We start from the raw sequence: 25863 nt of genomic DNA on the forward strand, positions 1-25863 counted from the left end.
GGGCAAAGATGCCGTTTCATTTGAGCTACTTAGACAACGAGGCAGAGCGAATGAGACTAATTGAGCTCTGTTGTGCTGATGATACCAAAGCTGCCTACAAGAGAATAATCTCCTCCATCCTGCCTGTGTGGTTTCTCCTTTCCCTCTATCTCTCGCTCTCTCTTTATCATCACACTTTTTCTCTTCCTCTATCTTTCTTTCTTGCTCACACACACACACACACACGCATAAAATACTCTCCAGGGTAGGGATGTGTTTGATATCGCCTGCCATTCACAGCTGGTGAGCTTTTGTTGTTTAGTTTTCATCTTTTATCTCCGGCATCAGAGAGCGCTTGCTCTTTCTCTCACTATTGCACACACACGCACACACACACACACACACACACACACACACACACACACACACACACACACACACACACACACACACACACACACACACACAGATACCCTTTGCCAAAGCCGCCTGCCTCCATCTTTCTGGCGTGAATTTTAATTAAATTCAGTAAAGCTTTATTGGCGTGACTACAGGAGATCGCTGCCAAAGCCATCCACATAACTCAACTAGAGAACGCTGGAGATTCCCTCCACCCGTCTGCTTCTTTTTCCTCTCAGTCTTTCCCTCTCAACTCTGCTTTTTCACTTTTACAACAGTCAGTAGACACCGAGGAAGGGGAGGTGATGATGATGATATAAAGATTATGTTGATAGAGGTAATCCCAGTGTATTCTCTGCGTGTGTGTGTGTGTGTGTGTGTGTGTGTGTGTGTGTGTGTGTGTGTGTGTGTGTGTGTGTGTGTGTGTGTGTGTGTGTGTGTGTGTGTGTGTGTGTTTTCAGGGAGATGCTAACAGATCTGAAGCAGATGACGACAGACACTCGGTGTGTTACGAGGATGAGGAGAAGTTGAGAGAGCTGTACGCTGCAGGTACAAAGTCGCAGATGAGCTGGACATGAAAGTGAAAGTTCAAACACAGTCGCCTAAAAAAAACTTTTTGGTTCATTTCTGCTTGGATTCTTGGGGTCCTTTCACCCTCTGAACATTGTAAAGGTTCTCTATAATCCTGCAAAATGTACTGTTAAGCTGGATGTTTGTTCTTATTCAGTGTTGATTCTGTCCATCTGGACTCAGAGTTTTCAGCGGGAGAAACGTTTCATCACTCATTCAAGTGACGTGCTCAGTCTCAGCTGACTGCAGGTTTCCCCAAGCTTATAAACACTACAGCTGCATAACGACAAAATCGGAGAAACTGAGCTTGTGGCTTATTGTTAGTCAGCGGTGCTTGCTTTGGTCTTTATGCAGCTGTACTGTTTATAAGCTTGGGGAAACCTGCAGTCAGCTGAGACTGAAGATGTCACTTGAATGAGTGATGAAAAGTCCAGATGGACAGAATCAACTTTCTGGGATTTCCTTACCTGGATTATTGAGCATGCATCAAGACATTTATTTTTACTCCTCCCAGACCTCGCTCACATTAAGCATATGCTTGCTATGATTTGCTCACTGTGATGCTGTCTGATGGCTTCACAGTGCTAAACAAACATGCTTAATCTGTAATCATGGTAATGCTTATTATATACTTGTAAGTGGAGGGTCATTTTATTAGAATTGCATATTTAAGCAACTTGACAGCTGCTCATCTGTATTGGCCCAAGGACAACTGTGGAAGTGAATAATGGACACAAAACACACATTTTATTAACATAAAAGTTCACTTTGCATTTTTTTAAAAATTCTGCACATTTTTACAATTGATCAAATTATTACAGACCCGCCTTTCAGAATAGCTATATGTATCAACGTTTACATTGAACTCTGATTACTCTCAGTCTTGTCACTGACAAATACTGATGAGTTGTTTTATTTATTCATGTATTTTTCTTGGGGTAAATGTCCACTTCGACAGTGAGACATGAAGAATATTAGTACCCAACTTTTAAAAGTTCTCAGCATGATTCCATAAATCATAAAATTTGAACTGCAGATGATCAAATTCCCTGATGAAAAATTGCTGATTAGTGCCTTAAACTTGGATTCTTTCTAATGTCGAGCAGGTGACGACTTGACTGGTTTCAGAAGGAAGTCAAACTGTATTGAAGTCTATGAGAAAATGACCCTACTGCTCAGCTGATCTACGATGAGTTTATGGGCTCAGTCACTCGTTTTAAGTCTTATTTATTATCACATCATGTAAATTATATAATTGTTGTCTTATTTAGAGTAAAATACACATAAAAGCAGGATGTGCCTTAGGTTGGGTCGTGTGGGCCAGACCATGTGATCAGGAAGTTGCTAGCTTACTTTTAGTGTACTCAGTTTGTCAGATCAACCCTCAGATCCACCTTCAAACCCCCAGTATCCACAGGACTTTACCAGCCAGTGGGTGACATCATGATGGCTATGTCTGTCTTACATATACAGTCTATATGCTGTGGATAAAGCCACAGTCATTACAGCCCTGATCCAAACCAAAATGATAAAAATACTGCAAATCTCATATTTGAATGATTCTTTGACATAAATTATTCTGTGTGTGTGCATGCGTGTGTGTGTGTGTGTGTGTGTGTGCATAGAGCTCAAGATCCAGGCCATGATGCTGAGTCCCAATGGTCTCCTGAACCCAAAAGCCTCCATGCCTCCCCCTCCTCCTCCTCCTCCATCCCTGCCAGTCATCACACACACTGCAGCCACACCCACCATAAACTCCAACCAGTCACGCCGGGCCAGTGGTGCTTCTGTGGAAATCAACAGCCTGGAGCAAAGGTCGCCGGTGAGCCTTGGACACCTGCTTTATATAAATGTATAAAACGACATTAAATATTTGCAATAAAGACTTTAGCAGTGAATCAAAGACTGTTTGTTATGAAAAGCAAATAAACCCAGGCTGCAGCAACTTCAGATTTGTGAGTGCTTTGAACATGTTGAAGCCATAGAATAATAACAGAGAGCTTCATTAACGCTACCGTCCAGAATTTCATTTGTTTACTTTTTGTGTTTCCCAACAAACCTATTTTGTGTCTGCTCAAGACACAACAAATTACTTGAGTGCATTTCTGTCCTCATCAACATTCACAGAGCCAAATGTTTCAGCATGTTTGGGCTGGCAGTCTTCTGCTGGCACATTAGTATCACCAACTGTTGATCAGTTGAGTCATGTAGCCCTCCTTGTATGGACAGCTCTGGATTCTGTTTGAGCTAAATGTCAGTTTCATTTCACGTTGCTTTTTTGGAGAGCTGATTGCCAACAACTCATATGATGTTTCAGGCTGTCGTGAGGTGGCCTAAAGTTTTAGCTCAAACAACTATGACTTCCAAAGGTGGACTCGAACTAGTCACGGATGCCTTGCACCGTGCCCGAGCATGATTGCCCCCCTCTCCCTGCTCTGCAGCTGGTCTGGGCTCACGCTGCCCTTAATGAGCCGGGTCTGCTTCGGGTTGCCGCAGCATCTCAACTCTTCTCTTGTGCTCTCGCTCTCTCTCTCTTTCACTCATGCAATCTTGAAAAGCGTTCTTGCAGAACACAAGGGGTTCATGATTTTATACAGTTTATAGCTTAACTGGGACAGTTCTTATGCCCTGTAGATTTGTTATTAAAACAGGCAGCTGCTATTGAGCCAATTCTGCAGTTCTGGGCTTGGATAGTGATCACACTACATCTGTACCATTCCCGAATTCAGCTGAACCTCACCTGTGCCCACCTCTTCAAGCCAGGCAGGGCACAGTTTGCTCAATGGGCACAGTGCATAGCAGTCACACTAGTGAAATGAACTGGACTTTGGGGTCAAACGTGCTGGGGAACAGATCGCCCAGTGTGAGCACACCCTTAGTTAAAAAATGCAGGAGCACAGCAGCAAGACCAGAAATAGAACAGAGCAGGCAACATCAGTGGCAACAGATATGACAATAATTAAGTCAGACACAGATGGAAAAGAAAAGTTGGTGTGGAGGTCGTGTAACTGTGGGCAGGCTAAGACCCCATTCTTGCATGCCTAGAGACCCGAAAAGTAAACTCTTAAAAGTATGACGCGAACTAGAAACAGACACATTCCCCTTCAAAGTAAATGCTACGTGTTTTGTAAGTGAACGGTTAGCTGCTGAGTATCAAGATCGATGTCTTCAATGCAAAATACAGGCGACTGCGGCAATCTGCTAGTTACCAAAGCAATGGCAAGAAGGTTTTTGGTGCAGCACCCTCATTGTGACCAGTTTCACTCAATAAGCTCCAGGAAACACTTATCAACCTACTGAGGAATATACACTTTTCCCTTGTGACCGGAGGTTACCAGGGGGTTGCCAACCAGTCTCTAGTGCACGACTGAGGTCTAAAATAGTGCTAAAATGAAATAAAATTAAAAACAAAAATAGTGCAACCTATTTTCCAGTTGGATGTGCAGCAGTGGATCAGCTGGGGCTCGGGTTAAGATAGGCAGCTGATCTTCTATGGATTGCATAACAATGCTTTATTTGTTTCCTGAATGTTTTTCACCTGGGTACGAGAGGTTGTTAATGTTTACTCCCCTCATAGTAATTGTGACTCAGCATGAGGGTCAGGCCTGGTCAACATTACAGAGTGTCATCTAAAATGTTATCAGGTAGCATCCTGGTGATTTGCTTCAGGTCTCCTTTGTCAACAATTCTAATAACTAGGACTCATCATTAGCTCTTCATTTCCATGTAGAGGTTGGTAAAGAACAAACGATACAAACAAAATAGGAACCAGCTCATGAAAACATCACTCCCGCTGCATTGCCAGTGGCCAAAATCTCTACAGGGCAGCTTTAATCTGTGAAGAATAAAATCTTTATTTGCACTTGAAAGATGAGTCAGAAATCCAACAAGGCGTTGCTTCTGTTCTAAGTTGTCTTCACAGTCCCTGTGGGACAGCGGGCCGGAGAGCCGTCGCTCCAGCTGGACCAGCATCGGCCGAGCCCCCAGCCTCCACAGGAAGAGCCAGTCCGGAGAAATGGAGTCCCTGCTGTCTGACACGCACTCAAGCTCCAAAGCCAGCAGCAGGGAGCAGTCTCTGGACCAGTCGGAGTTCCTGCAAGTGCCAATGCTTCTCTCCCCCGACTGTAACGGCACCACCTTTCACCTGCCAGACCACTGCTACGACGATGCTCCCCTGACGTCGCATTACCACAGCGATCAAGAAGAAGAGGAGATTGAGGAGGTTAATAAAATTTGTTATATTAATTTGTGCCCCCAGATCAAAAACAATATAATACATATGTAAAATATGGATTTAACAATGTTAGGCAGTTTAATTGCCGTGTGTTCCAATCAGAGGGAGCAGGCATTTTGATGGTGTCCTGCTCCTGTTATTCCAAGATAAAACAAGTTCATAAAAGAGCTTGTTTTGGGCATGTTCAAAAGTTCAAAAGCTGCTGCTAATTATCCCACAAAGGCATAAATTCCAACCTGGCTGACCTTAAGACACTTTTGTTACTTAGAAAAATTTAATTAGCTGAATTTAAATTAGACCCGGGTGGAGGAATGACTCGGAACATTGTTTGAAAAAGAGCCGTGTTGGAATTTTTTGTGCACACAAGCACACGAGGTCACTACAAAAAAAAATCACTTTGAACAGAAATGAAAATGACTTCAGTTTCATTCTGCAGCAGTATAGGAGTATAAAATGATGAACAATGCAGATTTTTGCAATGTAATGAGTGCTCATCGTGACAGAGTTTTATGAGTGTTTCTGTTTGCGTGCGTGTTTGTATGTTCATTCCAGAGTTTATGTAAGAGGCTGAAGAAGTTACTGGAGCCATATGAGCCTCAGTGGTGCCTGGAGCATGAAGAGTGGTCCCTCTATCTATTCGCCCCACACAACCAGTAAATACACACACACAAGCACAAGTTTATGCACAGCCCCTGATATTCTCCAGAGTGGCTGAGGTGGCCTTAACCGCAAGCATGTGTAAAAATTCACAGCTAAAGTGTGAAGGTGACAGCTGAAGCTTGGTAATACAATTTTTACCTTTATCAATTAAAACCAGCCAAGCGGAAACACAAACACTGTGTGGACAGATGCAGCAGTGGGAGTGATGCAGGTGATGTGTTATATATAAAAAAAAAAAAGACACCGGGGTTGCTGCTGATCATTTTCCCTTCGTCTCTCTGCAGGTTCCGGGTGTGGTGTCAGAGGGTCATAGGTCACAAGATGTTTGATCACGTCGTCCTCCTTTTCATCTTTCTTAATTGCATCACTATCGCCCTGGAGAGACCTGACATACAGCCCAACAGCATGGTAGCGCTCTCTCACACACACACACACACACACACACACACACACACACACTGTTGCTATTCTTGTAAGGACAGGTATTGACACAATGCATTCCCAAGCACCACCTCGACAACATGCCTAACCCCGACCTTTAACCTTTAACTTAGACTTAATGAATGTAATTTTGCGCTGAAACTCTGTTCCTCGTCTCCTCTGGTCGGTTTAACTTTTTATTTTTATTGATACCGTTTCCATCTTCATTGTGCTTTTAAATGATGATTTAACACATTTGAAATCATTATGCAAAGCATTGTGTTATAAGGCTAAAGAGTTTAGATTAAGCCTGAGCCTAACAGCTACAGTGCTGTGCAGAAGTCTTGAATCACCCCAATTTTCTTTCGATTTTGCTCCCAAGGACCCAGACTTTCATGTCATTTTTTAAAAAGCTGTCTCGAGCTGTTTTTGGAGGAATGTTGTTTTATTTGTTGAACCATTGAATCATTCCATAAAAATGGCACCTGACTCAAGGGATGAACTAGTGTTGTGTTTACACATAACAGACAACTTACTAAAGAACCAAGTTTAAATTATATCTTTATATTATTATATCTTCAAGCACTTTGCTACCAGCAGCCTAATTTTAAAAAAACATGCTAATCAACTAAAGAAATAATTTTAATTCTTTAGTTGAATCTTCAAAAATGCCAAACAGTTTGACAGGCTTAAAATCGTATTTTTGCAGCAAGAAGGTGATTCCAAAAGTGCTATTAGCTGATAACTCGGTATATCTCAGCATGGTGTGCGGTGTGTCCTTAAAAACTTTGAGGAAACTGGACAAGAGGAGAACAAAATAAATTCAAGACCTAAAAATATATTTAGAGCAGATGAACAGTATCTGAAAGTCACATCTTTAAGAAACAGTAAAAAAAAATCCAGCGATTGTTCCATCTACTGTTCACTGAAGCCTCATCAGAAATGGTCTCAGTGGAAGGGTGGCTGTCAAGAAGCCATTCTGGGGAGAAAAGTCTGAGGTACGCCAAATTATACAAGAACTGGACTGAAAGAAATCAGGGGCAATGAATCAAAATTTGTCATTTTGGTGACATTTTGGTTTTTTTGGACATCAGTATATACAGAGGAGGTCAGGAGAGAGGTGCAACACTGAGTGTCTACAGTCATCTGTAAAAACACGATGGAGGCTCTGTCATGGTTTGGGGCTGTATTTCAGCCTGTGCTGTTGGAGATCTTGTCAAAACTGATGGAATTATGAACACAGAAATGTACCATCAGATTTGAATCCACCATGAAATATCATCTGGAAAGCATCTGATTGGCAGCAGCTTCATTTTTCAGCATGACAATGATCCCAAACACACTTGCCAACACAGTAAAAGCATACCTGGATAGAAAAACACTATCATTATATTACAACACTATGAGTCATGGATTGGCCTCCCCAGAGCCTGGAACTCAACATTACTGAAGCAGTGTGGGATCATCCTGACAGAGAGCAGAACAAAAGGCAGAAACATCCAAAGAAGAGCTTTAAATGTCCTTCAAGAAGCCTGAAGAACTGTTCCTGAAGATCGCTTAAAAAAATGACAAGAAAGCTGCCGAAGAGAGTTCAGGCTGTGCTGAAGAATAAAGGTGGTCACACCAAGCTTGTTAGAATTGTACAAACTTTGTGTTTGTTTTTTTAATACTATATTTCCATGTATGTTTGCACATGTTTCAAAAAAAATCTCTGCACCTATTTCCCATTTTCCTCAAAAAACAAAGAAATGAGGGATGTCTCAAAACCTTTACACAGTACTGTAATCCAAACCTTAAACGGCTCAAGACGAGCGTCAGGGCTCACAAATATTGAACTAACATATGTCTTGCATGAACACATGCAAAGAGGCTGTTTACTACAAGAGCTCATGTGCTTGTAGCTGATGTAAGAGTCTCTATAAAAACACGTGTTGTTCCCACTATGCTTTTATTATGTTCCTACAACAACTGCTGTGGGTTTTTTTTTTCAGCTCATTATGTAACACTTTGTGTTCCAGAATCAAAGCTAAAGCTACAAAGCCTTTAAATTGACGAATGTGTTTCCTGCTGTTAATCTGTGCATGCTTTCATATCTATGTGTGTGTGTGTGTGTGTGTGTGTGTGTGTGTGTGTGTGTGTCTGTAACAGGAACGGATGTTTCTCAGTGTGTCCAATTACATCTTCACTGTGATCTTCGTGGGCGAAATGATGATCAAGGTAACCATAACAGTGAACATTTTCTGAATAAGTACTCCACTCCAGAGTCATTTTCTTACTACTAAAGAGGCAATTTTCTTTGCAGGTGGGGATCAGAATAGCTTTCACTCTCATTTTACGCCTCAACTTATTTTATTATTTCAGTAATTTTGTTGGATCTGCGTGCGTCTTTATGCAGGTGGTAGCTATGGGTCTGTACTTTGGAGAGGGTGTGTACCTGCAGAGCAGCTGGAACATTTTGGATGGGTTGCTGGTGTTTGTGTCACTGGTGGACATCCTGGTGTCCATCGCATCCGCGGGTGGGAATCGGATCTTAGGCATCCTCCGGGTCCTTCGCCTTCTCCGCACACTTCGACCACTCAGGTGCAATTCCAGGAAATTATCGTCTGTGTTTACTCCACTGATATTATCTTGAGTACTGTTTAACCTGTGTGTGTGTGTGTCTCTGTGTGTGTGTTGCAGGGTGATAAGTCGGGCTCCAGGTCTAAAACTGGTGGTCGAAACTCTGATCACATCTCTCAGACCAATTGGGAATATTGTCCTGATCTGCTGTGCTTTTTTCATTGTGTTCGGAATTCTGGGAGTTCAGGTAAACATTTATACCGTCTGTTCCCTGTTCATCCTCTGTTGGTTAAAGATAAGCTGCATCAGTTTTTCCACCGTGACAACAAAATACACACTGAACTCGTTTTCTCTCAATTTGATGTGACCAAACATTAAAAGCTCGTTGTATTCTGTGCTGCAAGAATTCACTGATCACCGTGGTTTAAAGTAAACGAGCCACAGCTCAGAAGAGGCTTCAGGTAATAAAAAGTGGAGAGAAAAATTGGGAGGAAATGCAAATGAGCTGCTGATTATGCACCAGAGTGCCTGGAAGTAATTAAAAAAAGAAAAAAACAAAAAAAACAATGGTTCAACAGAAGGATTGTGCTGAGAATGTCGTTTTTAAATCGGATTTTCACCTGGTTTAATATTACTAATCAAATTCATGACTACAGCTTATTATTTATTAATTTCAGGCAAAGATTAATATTCAGAATGAGTTGATAAACTATAGAAATAACACACTCTATGAGAAAGGAAAAGGGTAACAGAAAATAATGTTTATTCTGCTACTACTTTTAAATAGTAATGACAGCTCAATTTTCCAACAGCTTATCTGGGCGTCAGGATGTGGCCACTGTGACGCCAAACACTGATTTTGGACTCTGGATTTTAAAGCCTCAACATTAGCATTTAGGCTGCCGCCATGTTTTTTTCTTTGAAGTCAGAAGTGACCATATAAGGAAAGGGTGGACTGCAAGCGTTCATAAGCTGTACAGGTGCAACGCAGAGACACGCATACCTGCTAATGAGTACTAAGCTAACAGACTAATAAATTAGTAGACGTTCACTTGCCAGAACTGAAGCACAAACTTCTTGGACACTGTGTACCGTACAGGAAGCCATATTATTTGTCAGATAATTCCATTAAAATGCTCCAAAAGGCACCAACACCACAAACACAGCGGAGAAGTTCAGTTCAGTGACTCCAATTAGTGGCTGTGAAGCCTGGTGGACACTGATTGGCTACGCCTGCCTGTGTCGGGACACCTGTCAATCAATGTGGCCGTGCCCTTAACTCAATTACCCAGGTGGATGACTTATAAAAAAAAAAAAAAACTGCTGAGAGCTGTTATGAAGGGAGAAAATACACAGAGGCTGAAACTGCTTTTTGTTCCAGGCTGTAAATATTTTTTTTTTACTGCTATAAAGTCTCGTGGAGGTCTGTGGGGATTGACTCACTTGCAGAGGCAGCCTCCAGTGTCCGCTAGAGGACCTACAGTTTTTGCACATCAGCATTAGATTCATAGGTTTCCCTTTTAATTCTACCCAATTTAATGGTCGATTATACACGTACATATTCACACAGCGGCTAGAAGTCGCTTAACTGCAAAACATATCTGTATATCTATAGGCTCCATATAGGTTCATTCCTGCAGGCACTGACGTTCTTTAGAAATACTTTAAAGGAAAGAATGTGTTAATGAAATTTCCTTTAAGGTTTAAAGGCTTTTGCCACATTCCTTCATTTTAAGATGTCACAATCCTTCAAGGTTGAGAAATAAATACCTTTTTAAAAACTCACTGTAATGATATTTTCCCACCAAAGGCCAGTCAGTTCCTTTTCATGCTTTATGCTTCCATTTTTGCAAATACAAAGATTCAGATTTAATCTTCGCAAAGAAATAATACTTAATGAATGCTGGAGATAATTCACACGTAGGCTTGTATTAGTCGAAACACGCTATCAGTGGGATATCTTCTAATGAGAACACCCATGCTGGAGTGTTTCTGCGGATCTAATGGCTGCAAGGGTCTGCAGGCACTTGCAGAGTGTTTACTGTACAGCAATATACCGGTCTATGCTCTGTTTTTTGAAGGTTTGTTTACATTGCCTTGAGGTTACAGTCTTCCCTGATGTTTTTCTCGGTGTTCACACTTCTGTGTGCGCAGCTGTTTAAAGGGAAATTCTTCTACTGTGATGGGATCAATGTGAGCAACATCACCAATAAAACTGAGTGTCTGCAGGCTGGTTACCACTGGCTTCGACGTAAATACAACTTTGACAATCTGGGACAGGTTTGTCACACTCTTGGACAGACATCTGCTCTTACAGACTGTTTTCATGGCAGGGATGCTGATTTATGTGCGTATCATCCTGCCAGGCGCTGATGTCGCTCTTTGTGCTGTCGTGTAAGGACGGCTGGGTCAGCATCATGTACGACGGCCTGGATGCTGTGGGTGTGGACCAGCAGGTGAGGAGAGACAGCCTGGTACGGTGGGGAGGACGGGTGCGTGGGGGGTAAAGAATGAATATCAGGGAGACATACGTCCCATTCTGCTAGTAAATATTTCCCTGTGTTTTCGTTCTCTTTTGTGTCACTCTCAGGAACACTTGATCTTGTTTGTTTGAATGTGTAAGGGAAAATATTTCAGCAGTGAGGTGCAGATGTGTAGAGAAAAGAAAAAAGGCAGATGGATGAATAGATGCGAGCTGACAGAGCTGGCAGTTTTAGTGCTGACTCAGTACTTACATTGTCTTCTTGTTTGTGCTCTCTCCTTTTCTTCCTCTCTACCCCTCCTCACCCTCTTTCATCACTCTTTGGTCCTCCGGTTTTTTTTTCCCTTTTTTTTTTTTTTACGTCTGTGCTACCTCCTCTCCTTTCTTCTTCGATTTTCTCTCTCTGTTTCTCACTGCAGCCAATAAGAAACCACAGTCCTTGGATGCTGCTGTTCTTCATCTCATTCCTGCTCATTGTCAGCTTCTTTGTACTCAACATGTTTGTGGGCGTGGTGGTGGAAAACTTTCACAAGTGTCGGCAGCAGCAGGAGGAGGAAGAGGCCCGGCTGAGGGAGGAGAAACGACAGAGGCGATTGGAGAAGAGGAGGAGAAGTGAGAAAGCCTTTGGGAAAGGGGGGTGGAGGGAGATCTGGGTGTGTGAGCCAGAGTACAGCACTGTGCAAAAGTCTTGAGTCACCCCTCGGTTCTTCATATTTTGCTAGGAAAATATTAAATAAGTGCAGCCATTTATTGAAATATGCAAAAATAAATGGAAATAAACTATATAACGCAAACACAGAGTTTGAAAGTCAATATTTGGCATGACTATATTTATTCAACACAGCCTGAACTCTCTTAGCCAAGCTTTCTTTAAGTAGTCTTCAGGAATAGTTCTCCAGGCTTCCTGAAGGACATTCAAAGCTCTTCTTTGGATGTTGGCTGCCTTTTGTTCTCTGATGATCCCACACTGCACGCTGCAGTTTCCTCAAATTTGTGAGCACGGCACAGCAAACTGCACAGCATGCAGAGATAGGCCTAGTTCTTGGCTAATAGCTGTTTGGGAATCACTTTGTTGGTGCAAAATTACTATTTTATGCCTCTCAAATTGTGTTATCTTTGGCATTTTTTGTACATTCAACTGAAGAAATGGGAACAAATTATGTATTTTTGCCTGAAGATACAATTTAAAATGAACTCCTTGCAAAGTTCTGTTATGTGTAGACACAAAACTGGTTCATCCCTTGAGTTAGGTGCCTTTTTTTATGCTTGAATGAGTCACAGTGTTAAGCAATGCAAACAACAACAACACTACTTTGAAAATGGTCAGGTACAACGACTTGACTGGATGGAAAAGCAGCCAATGTCCAAAGAAAAACTTTGAAAGACCTTCATAAAGCCTGGAGAGCCATTGCTCCAGACCACTTTAAAAAATTACAAATCTGACTCTTTGGAAGAAAAATATAAAGAAGCAAGGGCTGGCTCAAAATTTTTTGCATAGTACCATATATGGACAGCTGAATGTTACACCTGTAACTGCTGAACATGTCATTCCTAAACCATTTGGAATAACATGCAGTCAGGATTTAAGAACCTGGATACACACTGCACGTACTTGCTTCCTTTCAGAGGTGTTGTTAGGCTCTTGAAAGACTGGGGACTTCACCCTATCCAGAAACCTTTAGTTTCTCCCTTGATCGTCGTACAATTTTCCTGTCTCCCTGCTACACGTGCCATCTCCTCTGCTCTTTACTGCCCTCTTATATTCTCCCTTGGTCATGACAATGATGCAAATAACATATACCACCCCAATATAACAGAATTTATTTATTTTTCTTTGGGTGGGTGGGGGATTGATTAGATCACAAGCAAAGGTTGTTAATCAGTATATGTAGACAAATTATGGAAACACACCAACCAATAACAGATTGTGAAAAAAACAAAACATGAATGCACTATTGCTTCCCATAGGAGCTAAATAGCCATCAATACTCATTATTCCATATGTGCTAACAATGATACAACACAGTAACACTATTGGATGTCAGCTGCAGGTCAATAGTTGATACTCAACAGCACATGTAGATCAATCAGCTTTCTTTTGTTATTTATTACAATGTAATCAGAGGATCCTCGGCTCTCTCCATCTGATCTCATCTGTCTTCGTGACCTCATCTCTCTCGTGCTGTTGTTCCTCTTTCAAGTTCTCTTTCTTTCTCTGGGGAATATACGTTTCGGTGGTCAAATCGGCTGCAAATGCAAATGCAGATGATTCATAAAAATGCTTCAGGGGAAATTAATTATGGCTGGAAGATGTATCAATTGAATTCTACAAAGGAAAAGGTAGGTCGTCCCACTTTCTATGCTTAGCCCATGTTCCACACCAAGATCACAGTGAGTGCAGGGTAGCTCGACCAGCGTGCCTTAGAATTAGTCATTTTAAAGATGGTTAACGCGGCTTTAATCACATGCGGAGGTGTAAGGTAAAACTTTCACACGGTATGCCTTGCTACAAAAATGCTCACGCTTAATAGTCATCTCCTTCATCTCCTGAGCTTGCAGTTGAGGCAGCGGCTTTCTCATGTCCTGACTCATCTGCTGCTACAGCAACGGCAGATAACTCTTCCTACATCTCCTCTGGCCTCGCTTGCACCCGTTACCTTCCATCTGCTTTTTCCTTTGAAAAAAATGTTCTTACATCCCTAGCCTAGCGACCACCAGATGCCAACAAAGACAAGTCCAGGAACTTGTGTGCTCTCTCACACACACACACACACACACACACACACATAAACACACACACACACACAAAGAGAGAGAACAGAGGACAACTCAAACAAAGTTCAAAATGTTTGTGTGCTCGATGAACAATAACCATTGTTTTCTAGGGCATTAATACATGATTATGTTTTCATTTTGTGTGTGTGTGTGTGTGTGTGTGGGGAGGGGGGTATTTATAAAGCATCTTGGGTTCCAGATGCCCAGGTCTGACGAAGCCTTTACACAAGCGCATTATTCCCAGTGTCCGGAGCGATCAGCTTCCATTCTAACTGGTGTGTCAGAGTGCGCTGAAACTAGGACATGTCATTTGTGGTTTATGAGAGGCTCTTTTCTCTGCTCTGCTATCTCATCAGGTCTGTTGGTGTTAGAGCATTTTACTTCTGAGCATTAAATTCATAAAAGCCAGTATGTCTTGGAGAGTAACCTTGAGTTATTATGTAGTGAGCTATTCTGTAATGATTTCCTCATTCATTTTTTTTTTCAGCTCTTTTCCAAACATCCAGTAAAACTGGTTTTAATTTGTTCATATCACTTCTCCTTTGGAGTTTGAAGCAGAAGAAATAGGTACAAAATATGAGAAAAACTGCTGCTGCTTTAAGCAACATGGGATACATGCTTGCTGGAGAACAGACTGAAAGAAAATGTTGGTGCTGATGCTGGCAGTAAGCCCTGCACTGCTGTTTGTCCTTAAGTCACTGGATCCGGTTGAGGTCCAATCAGGCCAGTCAAAGTGCTCCAACCAAATTAAGCAAGCCATTTCTTTATGCCTTAGTACATGGAGTTACACTGGCCATTTTCTTAGGTACACCTTGCTAGTACCAGGTTGGACCCACTTTTGCATTCAGAACTGCATTAATTCTTCATAGCAAAAAGTCAACAGGGTGCTGGAAAGATTCCTCAGAGATTTTGGTCCATATTGACATGATAGTATCACACAGTTGCTATCACATCCATGATGTGAATGGAGTCTGAGATGATAACTAATCAGACCAGGTGATTTTCCTGTTTTTCCTTTGTAAACCCTGAAGATGTTTGTGTGGGAAAATCCCAGTAGACCAGCAGTTTCTGAAACACTCAGACCAGCCTATCTGGCATTTTCAGAGTATCCTAAAATCACCTTTCTTCCCCATTCTGATGCTGCATTAATTCTTGAATTGACTTGACTTGATTTCATCTTGACCTTGGCCATTTCTGCATGGACCTACCAGTGCGCTTAGACTTTGTTTACAGGCCTAAATGCACTGACTTTCTGTGATGTGATTGGTTGATCAGATTGCTTTGTTAATGGGCTGTTGAACAGGTGTACCAGTGAGTGTACAAGGTTGGAGCACACTATTGTCTAACATTTTGCATGCTGAAGCTTGATTGTCTCTAAGTTTGAACTAAGGGTCCTTGCACAGTCCATATAAAACATTCCCCAGTCAGATATGTCCACATAGTTTGGGGAATTTTGCGTAAGCGCATGCACACGCAACACCACTGCACACATACATTTTTCCTTCTCTTGCTACACGTCATTTCTCTCTCTCTCTCTGGACCCTCCCTCTGCAGTGTAATCTCTAGTAGTGCTTTCCTCTTAGTCAGTTAACTGTCTGGCAGCAGACAGTGAGGGTTTCTGCTCAAAGACACCTTGAGGTGCCATGGAGAGTGTGTGTGCATGATGGATAGGACTGAATTCCTGAGGTGGCACTTTTAGTCTGTACACACACACACGCACGCACACACCAGAGTGCCACTTGGCACACGCTTCACCAGTGACCTCATCGCCAATATCATATTTTTCTTTCAGAAGCATTTTAATGACTCTCGGTGTGTGTGTGTGTGTGTGTGTGTGTGTGTGTGTGTGTGTGTGTGTGTGTGTGTGTGTCTGTGTGATGCAGGGGCCCTTGAGAAGCCATATTACTCCGACTACTCCCCGTTACGTCGAACCATCCACACCGTGTGCACCAGCCACTACCTGGATCTCTTCATAACCATCATCATCTTCACAAACCTCCTCACCATGAGCATGGAGCACTACAACCAGCCTAAGGTAACCATGGCAACACCTTCCTCCACCTGTCCTAAAACCATAGTAATGAAGCAGCTTGCAGTGGTATAGTACAAGTGTGTATCTGTGTATCCTGCAGTACCTCGAGGAGATACTGAAGTATTGCAATTATGTGTTCACGCTGGTCTTTGTCATCGAGGCCATTCTTAAACTCATCGCTTTTGGCCTTCGGCGCTTTTTCAAAGAGAGGTAGTAACACTCTCACATGGACACAAAGACTCTCAAAAACATGCAGCTTCATCCCTCCAAAGACCAATACTGTTTTTGTCCATGTGTGTCAAGATGGAACCAGCTGGACCTCGCCATTGTGCTGTTGTCCATCATGGGTATCACGCTGGAGGAAATAGACCTGAGTGCTTCCCTGCCCATCAACCCCACAATTATCCGCATCATGAGGGTCCTCAGGATAACACGAGGTACGCACGCGGCGAGACAAACGCAAAAACACACAAACATGACGGCATGTGGCTGATAAGAGCTGACATGTTACGATATTTCAGTGCTGAAGCTGTTAAAGATGGCGACGGGAATGAGAGCTCTGTTGGACACAGTGATGCAGGCGCTGCCTCAGGTAAGAAGCATCTCTGATGCTGTACAGCTAAACATGTCTTTTTAACTGCCTGCCTGGTGTCCAGATATGATGAAAAGCAGATGGCTTGACTTACGATTTACGAGGCCTGGCACTAACTGCCTCTCCCATGATTTACTAACATCACGGATCCCCCAAAGCAGTGATAAATCAGCGACACCAAATAATCACTTAACAAAGAAGAAGACATACTCAGATTTAGCTAAAGGGCACCTGCTGATCCTTAAACTGATCTGATTTTATGGCATATTATGAAACTGTTGCTTTGATGTGACTCTTTTGCTGTTTGCTAAGATATGAAGCAAAGCATCCAAAGATCCTCTCTGAAAGCTTTCATTTCTTTGAGTCAGGATTGTAAAAAAGCTACATGCAGCCAAATTTGACCAGGTAAAAGGACTAGTGCTTATATTGCCTTTTCTACTGTATTCAAGCACTCAAAGCACTTTCTTACTATAAGCCTCATTCACGCACACATATTCATACAAGCACTGTTTTCCGTGCCTAAGGACTTTTAACCTAACATTCACACACTCGTGCTGCGATAGATGCATCAGGGGCAACTCAGGGTTCAGTATCGTGCCCAAGGACTAGACTAGAGGAACCACGGACTGAACCACCAATCTTCCAATTATTACCTCTCAATCCCTTGATCATGTCACCTACAATAGCCTACTACTGACAGCCTGGGCCATAGATTCTATATGAAAGTTTGATGTAGCCAGTGTGACGTCACCCACTAGTTTGCAGACTGTTGTTTGAAAGTCTGTTGCCAGCTTGTTTTTTTTGTAGCCAAAAATGATCATATTTAGATAAAAGGGTGGAGTGCTAAGTTATGAACTAGCTCGGTGAGCAAGACTCCATGGGCCCAACAAAGATACAGATACCTGCTAATTAGTGCTAACTAGGGATGACCCAGTCCAGTTTTTTCTGGTTCCGATCCAATGTCAATACCTTGGCTGGCTAACACAGTTAGAAATACTGGAATATCATTTACAGAAAAAAAAAAACCTGAGCAAATACTTCAGGTTACTCTTGGTAGGTGTCCAAGGACATCTAACACCCGTCTCTCATCAAGATAACTATAATCAGCTAAAGGTAAGCTAAAAACTTATGCTGAAAAAATACAGATTAAAAATATATCTTAGATCTGGGATTGGCTGTGTTAGTTCACCATCTTGGTCCAGATTGAAATAACCCAAAATTATTGAATGGATTCTCATAAAATGTTTAGCAAATATTAATGCTGTGTAGAGGATGAGCTCTAATGAATCTAGCTGGTCTGCTGACATTTCATGCAGTGACCCAGTGAGGCCCCGTTTGCAGTTTTGATTCAAATTTCTTCACGTGGTATGGACGGATTGTAGTGAAGTTTAGCGAGTGTGTTTGTGTTCCTGTCTGGCCGAATTAAAACATTTTGTTTGATTTGTTAACCTTTTACATGTTAGTGTCGGGTTTTACCTGAAAAACTAGTAGAATATGGTCTGTACTTTTATAGCACTTTCTAACCTTAGTGGGTCTGCAGAGCACTGCAACTATGTGTCTCTCATTAATTCAAGCAACTAGGGAGTGAACTTTGGATTCACTTTCTTACCCAAGGACATTTTGGGATGTGGAGGGAACAGCGAACATTCTGCAATTAGTATAAAATCCAGTCAATCACCTGAGCCACGGCTCAGAAGCGTTCCCATCAGCCTCAGCTCTACTTGTGTGTTAATTGCTAATTAACAAATATTAGCATGTAACAAGCGTGGGCATAACATCATAATTATGGTGAACGCGACTAGGGATCTGCACATTAACAATGTATTTGTGAGCATGTTACCATTAAGTCAAAGCACTCCTGTTGCCTAAGTATAGCATCACAGAGCTGCTGACTTTCCTGTGTGCCTTCTTTGAGTATGATGTGGGAAGGCTTTGGGGAGGATCAACCAACGTTCCTCAGGGGACCCTACAAGAAACAGGGGAGAAACGGGGAGGGGGCGGTGGCGCACATTAAAGAGGAAATAGATATGCAAGTACACATTTACAAGCTGTTTGAGGTGTGGTTCTGCTTTTGACCTACAGCTAAACTATATTCATTTTAAATTAAAAACCACATAGCTTCAGAGTATCCCAAATGCCACATTCTTCTATGCATATATTCAAATAAACCAGTGGAAATTCCAGACGTAGAAACATACCCATGATCCTCCACTGCCTTCACACGTGTGTAGTATGTGTGTGCGAGTTTTTGAAGTGACAGATCACAGCAGGGGATCAAACTCATCTCTTTGCAGTGTAGTCGCTTCATCAATTGATTTTCCTTTTATCTAATTAGACATCACCATGAGGAGGGGCGGGCCAGGTCTCGATGACAAGCGTGTCTGTGTTTCATCAGGGCTGGGTCCAGGTGCTGAAAAAAATCTCACTTCTGTTTCTCAGCCTAAAATGTGAGGTGTTATTCTACTCCAGGTGACATGATGGATCCTGTTAGTTTTTAAGGAGTAGTAAACATCAGTGCAGTAAGGCTCAGCGGTCTCTGTCTTTGAGCTCTTTCTATCTGTTGGCGTCTCTCTCAGTGTATACTGTACATGTCTATTTTTTGGTGTATCATACACTCTATATATCTGTTTGTGCGTGTAATGTGTCTGTCTAGGTGGGGAATCTGGGTCTACTCTTCATGTTGCTGTTCTTCATCTATGCAGCTCTGGGAGTTGAGCTCTTTGGAAAACTGGGTTAGTGTGTGTGTGCCTGTACGAGCGTGTACGTGCATGTATGTGGAAGAGTGTGCGCGCGCAAGCATGTGATTCTGTGCATGCATACAAGCGGGTGCTGATGTGTGGTTCAGTCGACTGATGGTATGTATGACGATTATATAACAGGCATAAATTTTGTTGAGTTACATACATTAATTATGCCAATTTAGAATCAGCATCCTAATCAGTGCTCTAATCTACGCGCAGTTCTCTTTCTTCTCCCCTCTTGCCTTCGTCTCCCACACTTACCAGCTCTAATATTCCTTTCATCCTCTTTCAGAGTGCTCAGAAGAGAACCCGTGTGAGGGTCTCAGTCGCCACGCTACCTTTGACAACTTTGGCATGGCTTTCCTCACGCTCTTCAGGGTGTCCACTGGGGACAACTGGAATGGGATTATGAAGGTTTCTACTCTTCCTCTTCTCTGCTCCGAGGGAGTTTTTAAGAAGATGGATGGACGACTGAGTGCATGTTTGTGTCTGTGCACGTGTGTGTGTGTCTCAGTGCATAGGTTATGAGACAGGCACTGCATTAAGCAGAGAGCAGATCACTGTTTTTATGACAGACTAAGAGCTGCTGACATTAGAGGATCAGGAAAGTGTATTACTCTTCTGTGACAGGCTCAAGGTCCTTTTGGGCTCAGATCAACATCTCCCCCTGTAGGTGATGAGAGGAATTACAGCAGAATGCATTAATATATCACCCTAATCCCTTCATTTATCATCAGATTATTGCTTCTTAATCTTTATTGTCTCCTCCGTCCATCATCATCCAGGACACACTGCGTGAGTGTCGCCCGCAGGATCGCCACTGCCTCACCTACCTGCCCTTGATCTCTCCGGTTTACTTCGTCACCTTCGTGCTGACGGCTCAGTTTGTGCTGGTCAATGTGGTCGTGGCCGTTCTGATGAAGCACCTGGAGGAGAGCAACAAGGAGGCTCAGCTAGAGGAGATGGAGGAGAGGAGGGAGAGGGAGGAGAGGGAGAGGGAGAGGGAGGAGGCCAGCCGACGCCTCAGTACCGCGTCTGTGGGCGGAGATTTGGAGCTGGACACACCCGCCCAGGTAACAGACGGAGCGTGTTTGTATTTCTGCGTGAGGTAGGAAAATGGAGGTGACAGCGACAGTAACAGTGGTGGTGATGTCATGTGCCAGGTGCAAGTTGAGGATGAGGAGTGTTCCCATGGCAACCTGGTGAGCATGGGACGCATGCTCTCCCTCCCCAGCGACAGCCACGCTCAGCCACTCAGATGCTCTCCTTATCCACTCATTGGCCACGAGGCGTTCTCCAGCTACAGCTACTCAGGTAATTTGGATGTTTATAGCCAATCAAATTAAGGAACTCTTTTTACTGTCCCAATAACAACTTAATGACTCCTGTGAAGATTATTGCTTCCATAAATAGCATAGAGGGCAGCTGAGATGTGATGTTGGCATGATGTAAGGCAATGTTATCAAAGGTCGTAAGGAGGGAGATATTTGTTATAGATTTATATCAGATTGATAGAACTATGGTATGCCTGCCGTGTGTCTCCCACTGATCCTTTCCCATCTGCTGTTTCTTTTTGGATTGTAACATAATCCTAGAACAGCTAATTGTCTCATAAACAAGTAAAAATAACAGAAAGTGATGTACACAGTGAGAAAATGCTGGGTCATTCCACATAAAGCCAACCAAATCTGCAAAAAGCTCTTTTTGCACAATTTTACCTTCACACTATGAAAGATTTCAGAATTATAGGCCCATGAAGTAGACGTGGGTGGGTCAAAGTATTACGCTTTTTAATTCCCCCCTTTTTGATCCCTCATTAGTTCTTAGAGACAGCCACGTGAACTTTCCAAAGCTGAACGACACATTTAACTGCTAAAAACCATCGAAAGGACTGTTTCATTTTCCTTGGCTTGTGCTGAGCATGGGCGGATAATGGCACGCACCACAGTTCGGGTCATTTCCACTCTGATGCTTAACAGTATGCTGCAACTAAAAGAGCACTATAGCTTAGCTGAAAATAAGAAATACACTCTAACAGGAGTGGATTTTTCAAGTACTTTTTCCAGATCAGGAGTGTGCCTGTAGCGTTAGTTATTTTCAGTCTTGTGTATAGTTTTTAACAATGGAAGCATATCACACCAGGTAAACTGTAAGTAAGTTTAACTAAAAGAGATAAAGATTTCCATAATATAGGAATGATGAAGATTAGGTAAAAGTTAATTTACATAAGTTCATATCAATATTTTTTTGTTTTTTTGTTTGGTGATCTCATGAATTGTGAAAACCTATTGAAATAAAGGAGCTGAGGAGGTATGTGACTGTGAGGTGAGCTTTAAAAAAAAAGAGGCAGCTTTTGTTTTAGCTGTCATCTTCTTAATCCGTGTTTTTTTCGGCAGGCTCCATGTCATCTCTGGGCTCCAGTGGAGGCGGCTCCCTGCTGCAGGTTCCAGGAGCTCTGCCAGCCATCAGCCACGCTTCGCTGGGGTCTGGACGCAGCTCAAGGCCAATGATCTGCCTCAGCACATCTCACAGCATCGACAGGCACTCCTCACACAGACTCAGCTCAGCTAACAGCATAGAAGGATACAGGTTTAGTCCAACTCACAGAGCCAAGAGACATAGACTGAACTCGGCTCACAGTATAGATGGATATAGATTCAGCCCAGCCCATCGAATCAATAGACACAGACTCAGCTCTGCCCACAGTATGGACGGATACAGGCTGAATCCGGATCACAGCACAGAGAGGCCAAAGCTCATGTCCAGCCACAGCATAGACAGGCATCCGTCACTCAGACTGAGCCCCACAAACAGCGGCGGCAGACGTCCTTCTCTCTGGCTCAGCCCTGAAGACAGTTTAGACAGAAACAAGTTGAGCCCCTCCTACGTCCCTGACAGTTCAGCCACGAAGAGACCCGCATCCTTCCGCACTGCAAGCAGACAGTTAAGGAGACAGGTGTGTTTTTGTCACCTCTTCTTTGTTGATTATAGCAGTACAGGAGCATACTGCAAACCTCTCAAGTTCCTCTCAAGTTCAGTTAAATAAGCTTAACAATTTACTTTTGAATTGATTACACAAGCCAGGTGAGATTGAGGGGTCTGGATACTGATTTCCAGATTCATTGCCATTTTTATGGCAATGAATCACAGTAACCCTAAGACCTGGAATAGCAGCAAATCCATTAAAGACAACACAACAACAGGGGCGACCCCATAGCCGAGATGTTAGGGAGCACACCAATAATCCAATACCACAACAGCAAAGTTTGCAAGATTTGAAGTTGTGATGGAAATATATTAATGATGAACAAAAAATGATCAAAATGTATTTTAGCATTCCATGTTTTGTTCACAACAGGCTGCATTTGCAACTTCTGATTGCAAACATAGTGTTTGTGCGTGTGTTGTCTCCGCAGGAGGCTGTGCGCCTCGACTCTCTGGATCAGAGCTCAGCCGACGATCTGGCGGAGTCCCACCTCACTGTGCCCGTGGCCTCTTCCACCCCACCACGGCAGCGATCGTCCAGTGTTCACACAGTGAAATATACACACTCACAGAGGGTCATCTCATGCAGGAGCCACAGCCGGAGCCACAGCGACACCACTGCACAAGAACACGTACCTGAGCAGGCGGTCTGTGGCTCTCAGCCAGAAGCAGATTTTGAGAAGACGCCTGCCAGCCAGCAGAGCTTGAAGGTCCCCAGCGGTGAATCCACCCTATCTGTTCCGCTCTGCAGCTCTAGAGCAGCCAGCCCCAGCCCCGTCTCTGGCTCAGGCCCTGCCCCACAGCCGGATGACGCTGACGTAGAGGTCAGCTGTGTTAACAATTCTGTTCACTCTCACACACAACCTCCTGGCTCCTCGCACAAAAGTAGACACCTTACCCCGAGCCCTGGGGAGCACAGGAGCCGCCTCAGCCATTCAGTGTCGCCGATTTCAGGCAGGAACAGGAAGCAGCGAATGAGCCCGCCGCCTGGGGAGGACCCAGTTCCAGTGACAACCCAACTAACTGACAGCAGCATTGAGCTGAGGAGGCGGACTCTGTCATTTGACGCCACAAGCCCCTCTCCTAATCAGCCAGAGGGAAGTTCTGCAGAAGACTAAACAAACCCAGTAATGGGGTTGGTTATTCTTTAAAGTGGAGGACCCGAATGTGCTGCTTTAGCACACGAGCAGGACGGGAGCCGTGGGCCTAAACAGGATTATACTCGTCTCCTGTCCCACCCCTCATCTCGTGTGCTCATAAGGTTTTCATAGGTTGTGTGAGCAGGACTCATTCAAACTGTGCGTGTACTGAGTGTGTATGTGTTCAAAGACTTGGACCCCTTTGTGCTATTTGCACACGAGATGCACACAAGAAGAAGTTTCCTTTTCTTCGCTCATAGTTCTAGCTTTAGTTCAGTCATAGAGTCACTTTGCAGCTATATTACTCAAACACTAACCTTCCCCTTGCTTGCTCTGCTTTTCCGTGGACCTCAAACCTAGGTCAAAACTACTTTGAAGGTGCATTAAAGATTAAGTTAAGAGACCGGACAGCTGGGGCTGCAACTACCGATTAGTCTACACAACATCAAGGTGACATTTAATCACTTTTTTTTTTTTTTGTTTGACAGAATGACCAAATCCCAGCAAGTTGATTCTGTTCATCTGGATGCAGCATTTCCAGTGACAGATTCTTCAGCCATCCAAGTGACTGAAGACTGGTGAAGTTCTGCATTTTTGAATGTCAAGTGACCAATGAAAAAGTCACTTGGATGAGTGATGAAACGTTCCTCCCACCAAACACGCAGTGTCCAGATGAACAGAATCAAATTTCTTGGATTTCCTTCCCAAATGGATCTTCAGTTTAGTATGATTTTGGAGAAAGGGGGCCAAACTCATTCAGGTTCTTGGGCTTCATACGGCCAGTTTGATCACACACACCAACAACACCTCAAAATGCTCCCCCTTTCTTGTTTATTAAACCACCTATTTACAGAACAGGTGACGAATAATCCTTAGAAAAATAAGTGTGAATTCAACAGTATGTTGAACTCCTTGACTTAGCCACCTTATGTAGGTATGGTACAGTGAGTAAGAAAGCAGTAAAACTAACAACTCAGACCTCTGGCTCGGGTGAGTTCAGTAAAGCCCCTTGCAGCATCTTTACTTGAAAATTCATCCATCAGTTATTAATATCAAGAGCTGCCGACCGTTTTCTTTGGACTAACCCTTTGATCAACAAGCTGTTTCGGCTCTCGTTCAGTCAATAAGGTTTGATGCTTTTTCTAATTTGTAGACCGGAACTTTAATAGAATCGCCAACTTTGTTCTCTGCGATGCACAAAATACAGTTTATGTTTACAAAAGTGGTTTTAAGTGGTAGAATTACAAAAACTAATTTTTAAAAGAAAAACATTCTTAATTTGTAACTGAACACCTACAGTATCTAGATGGTGCAGGCACAATGCCATTTTATAAGAGACTTATACCTCCAAAACAGTAATAATTAAACCTGTACAGCAGCTTGTTGAATATATCATAATAAGAATTTTATATTAAAGGGACTTTTTGATTTTGAATACGATTCATCTCCTGTTTTTTTCATACATCATGACCTACAGTAAACTTCTGGGCGTTGCCTGGTTGCTCACAGGCTGAGAAAACCTTGATATCTTGTTGATTTTTCGCCTGTATGCGCCCATCCCTGACAGTCTGAAAAATCAATCTGCTCTTTGAACCTTTAAGTTAAAATCATGTAGTGTGACCTAGGCCTTAGTAGTTTCTACCTCGCTTTTTCCCGATCCCACCCACTCAAAACGTTCAGTCTGCTCAGTTTTCTCACTCCCCTCCACGTCCCCTCTCTCTCTGTCTTAGTATTCTCAGGGTAGAGGTAGTTCAGACACAGCTGAGTGTGACGCCTGTGATCGGAGCTCTGCGGAGTTGGAGTGCCCTCTGCTGGCCCCTGTCTCCTTATATACTGAGTTATACTGTACAGGTGCATAGTTATGATTCAGACAGACACTGATGTAAAGAAGGGCTTATTCAGGCGATAATACGTAAAACTTTGTAGAAAAGGTTGAGAGTCTATTTTATTAACACAGTAAGGATGATATGAGAACTACAAAGGTGAATTTCTACACTTTTGAATGTCAATTTATCTGCTGGTGACGATGATGAGGATGGATGATGGGGGGTGTCAGTGTTACTGGATGGATGTCAGTTATAATGATGACTCTGGATGATGCAAATGTTCCTAAAGTCGTATAATGTTCCTGCATATTTATGGAAGCAGGGAAAGATACAAAGAGAGGAGATGATTGGACAGTGCTGGAATAAAAACCACTTCCTGTCTGACTTTTATTTGACTCCCTAACCTTTCTTCTAACTCTGACTTTTCCTCCTATGTAAAGAAGGAAAAAAAAAACCCACAGTGAGGATTT

At 42.9% G+C, this 25863-nt stretch overlaps 1 protein-coding gene across 1 annotated transcript in view; it reads left to right on the forward strand.

Annotated features, from left to right (window-relative positions):
• The window catches only part of LOC115782276 (voltage-dependent T-type calcium channel subunit alpha-1H-like), a 58607-nt gene extending 32867 nt beyond the window's left edge, over positions 1-25740 (forward strand). The window contains exons 15-35 of the mRNA XM_030732373.1: positions 840-927; positions 2574-2770; positions 4859-5170; positions 5735-5835; positions 6127-6250; positions 8411-8479; positions 8658-8842; positions 8942-9068; positions 10976-11101; positions 11188-11277; positions 11723-11915; positions 15962-16113; positions 16211-16320; positions 16414-16547; positions 16632-16702; positions 19356-19434; positions 19736-19857; positions 20229-20516; positions 20607-20757; positions 21840-22399; positions 22860-25740. Coding sequence (XP_030588233.1) covers positions 840-927; positions 2574-2770; positions 4859-5170; positions 5735-5835; positions 6127-6250; positions 8411-8479; positions 8658-8842; positions 8942-9068; positions 10976-11101; positions 11188-11277; positions 11723-11915; positions 15962-16113; positions 16211-16320; positions 16414-16547; positions 16632-16702; positions 19356-19434; positions 19736-19857; positions 20229-20516; positions 20607-20757; positions 21840-22399; positions 22860-23546 — 3966 coding nt within the window. The 3' untranslated portion in view covers positions 23547-25740. The remainder of the gene's footprint in view (positions 1-839; positions 928-2573; positions 2771-4858; positions 5171-5734; positions 5836-6126; positions 6251-8410; positions 8480-8657; positions 8843-8941; positions 9069-10975; positions 11102-11187; positions 11278-11722; positions 11916-15961; positions 16114-16210; positions 16321-16413; positions 16548-16631; positions 16703-19355; positions 19435-19735; positions 19858-20228; positions 20517-20606; positions 20758-21839; positions 22400-22859) is intronic.
• The last annotated feature ends 123 nt before the right edge of the window (positions 25741-25863 follow it).

Source organism: Archocentrus centrarchus, chromosome 1, assembly GCF_007364275.1.
Source record: "Archocentrus centrarchus isolate MPI-CPG fArcCen1 chromosome 1, fArcCen1, whole genome shotgun sequence".
NCBI classification, from domain to species: Eukaryota; Metazoa; Chordata; class Actinopteri; order Cichliformes; family Cichlidae; genus Archocentrus; species Archocentrus centrarchus.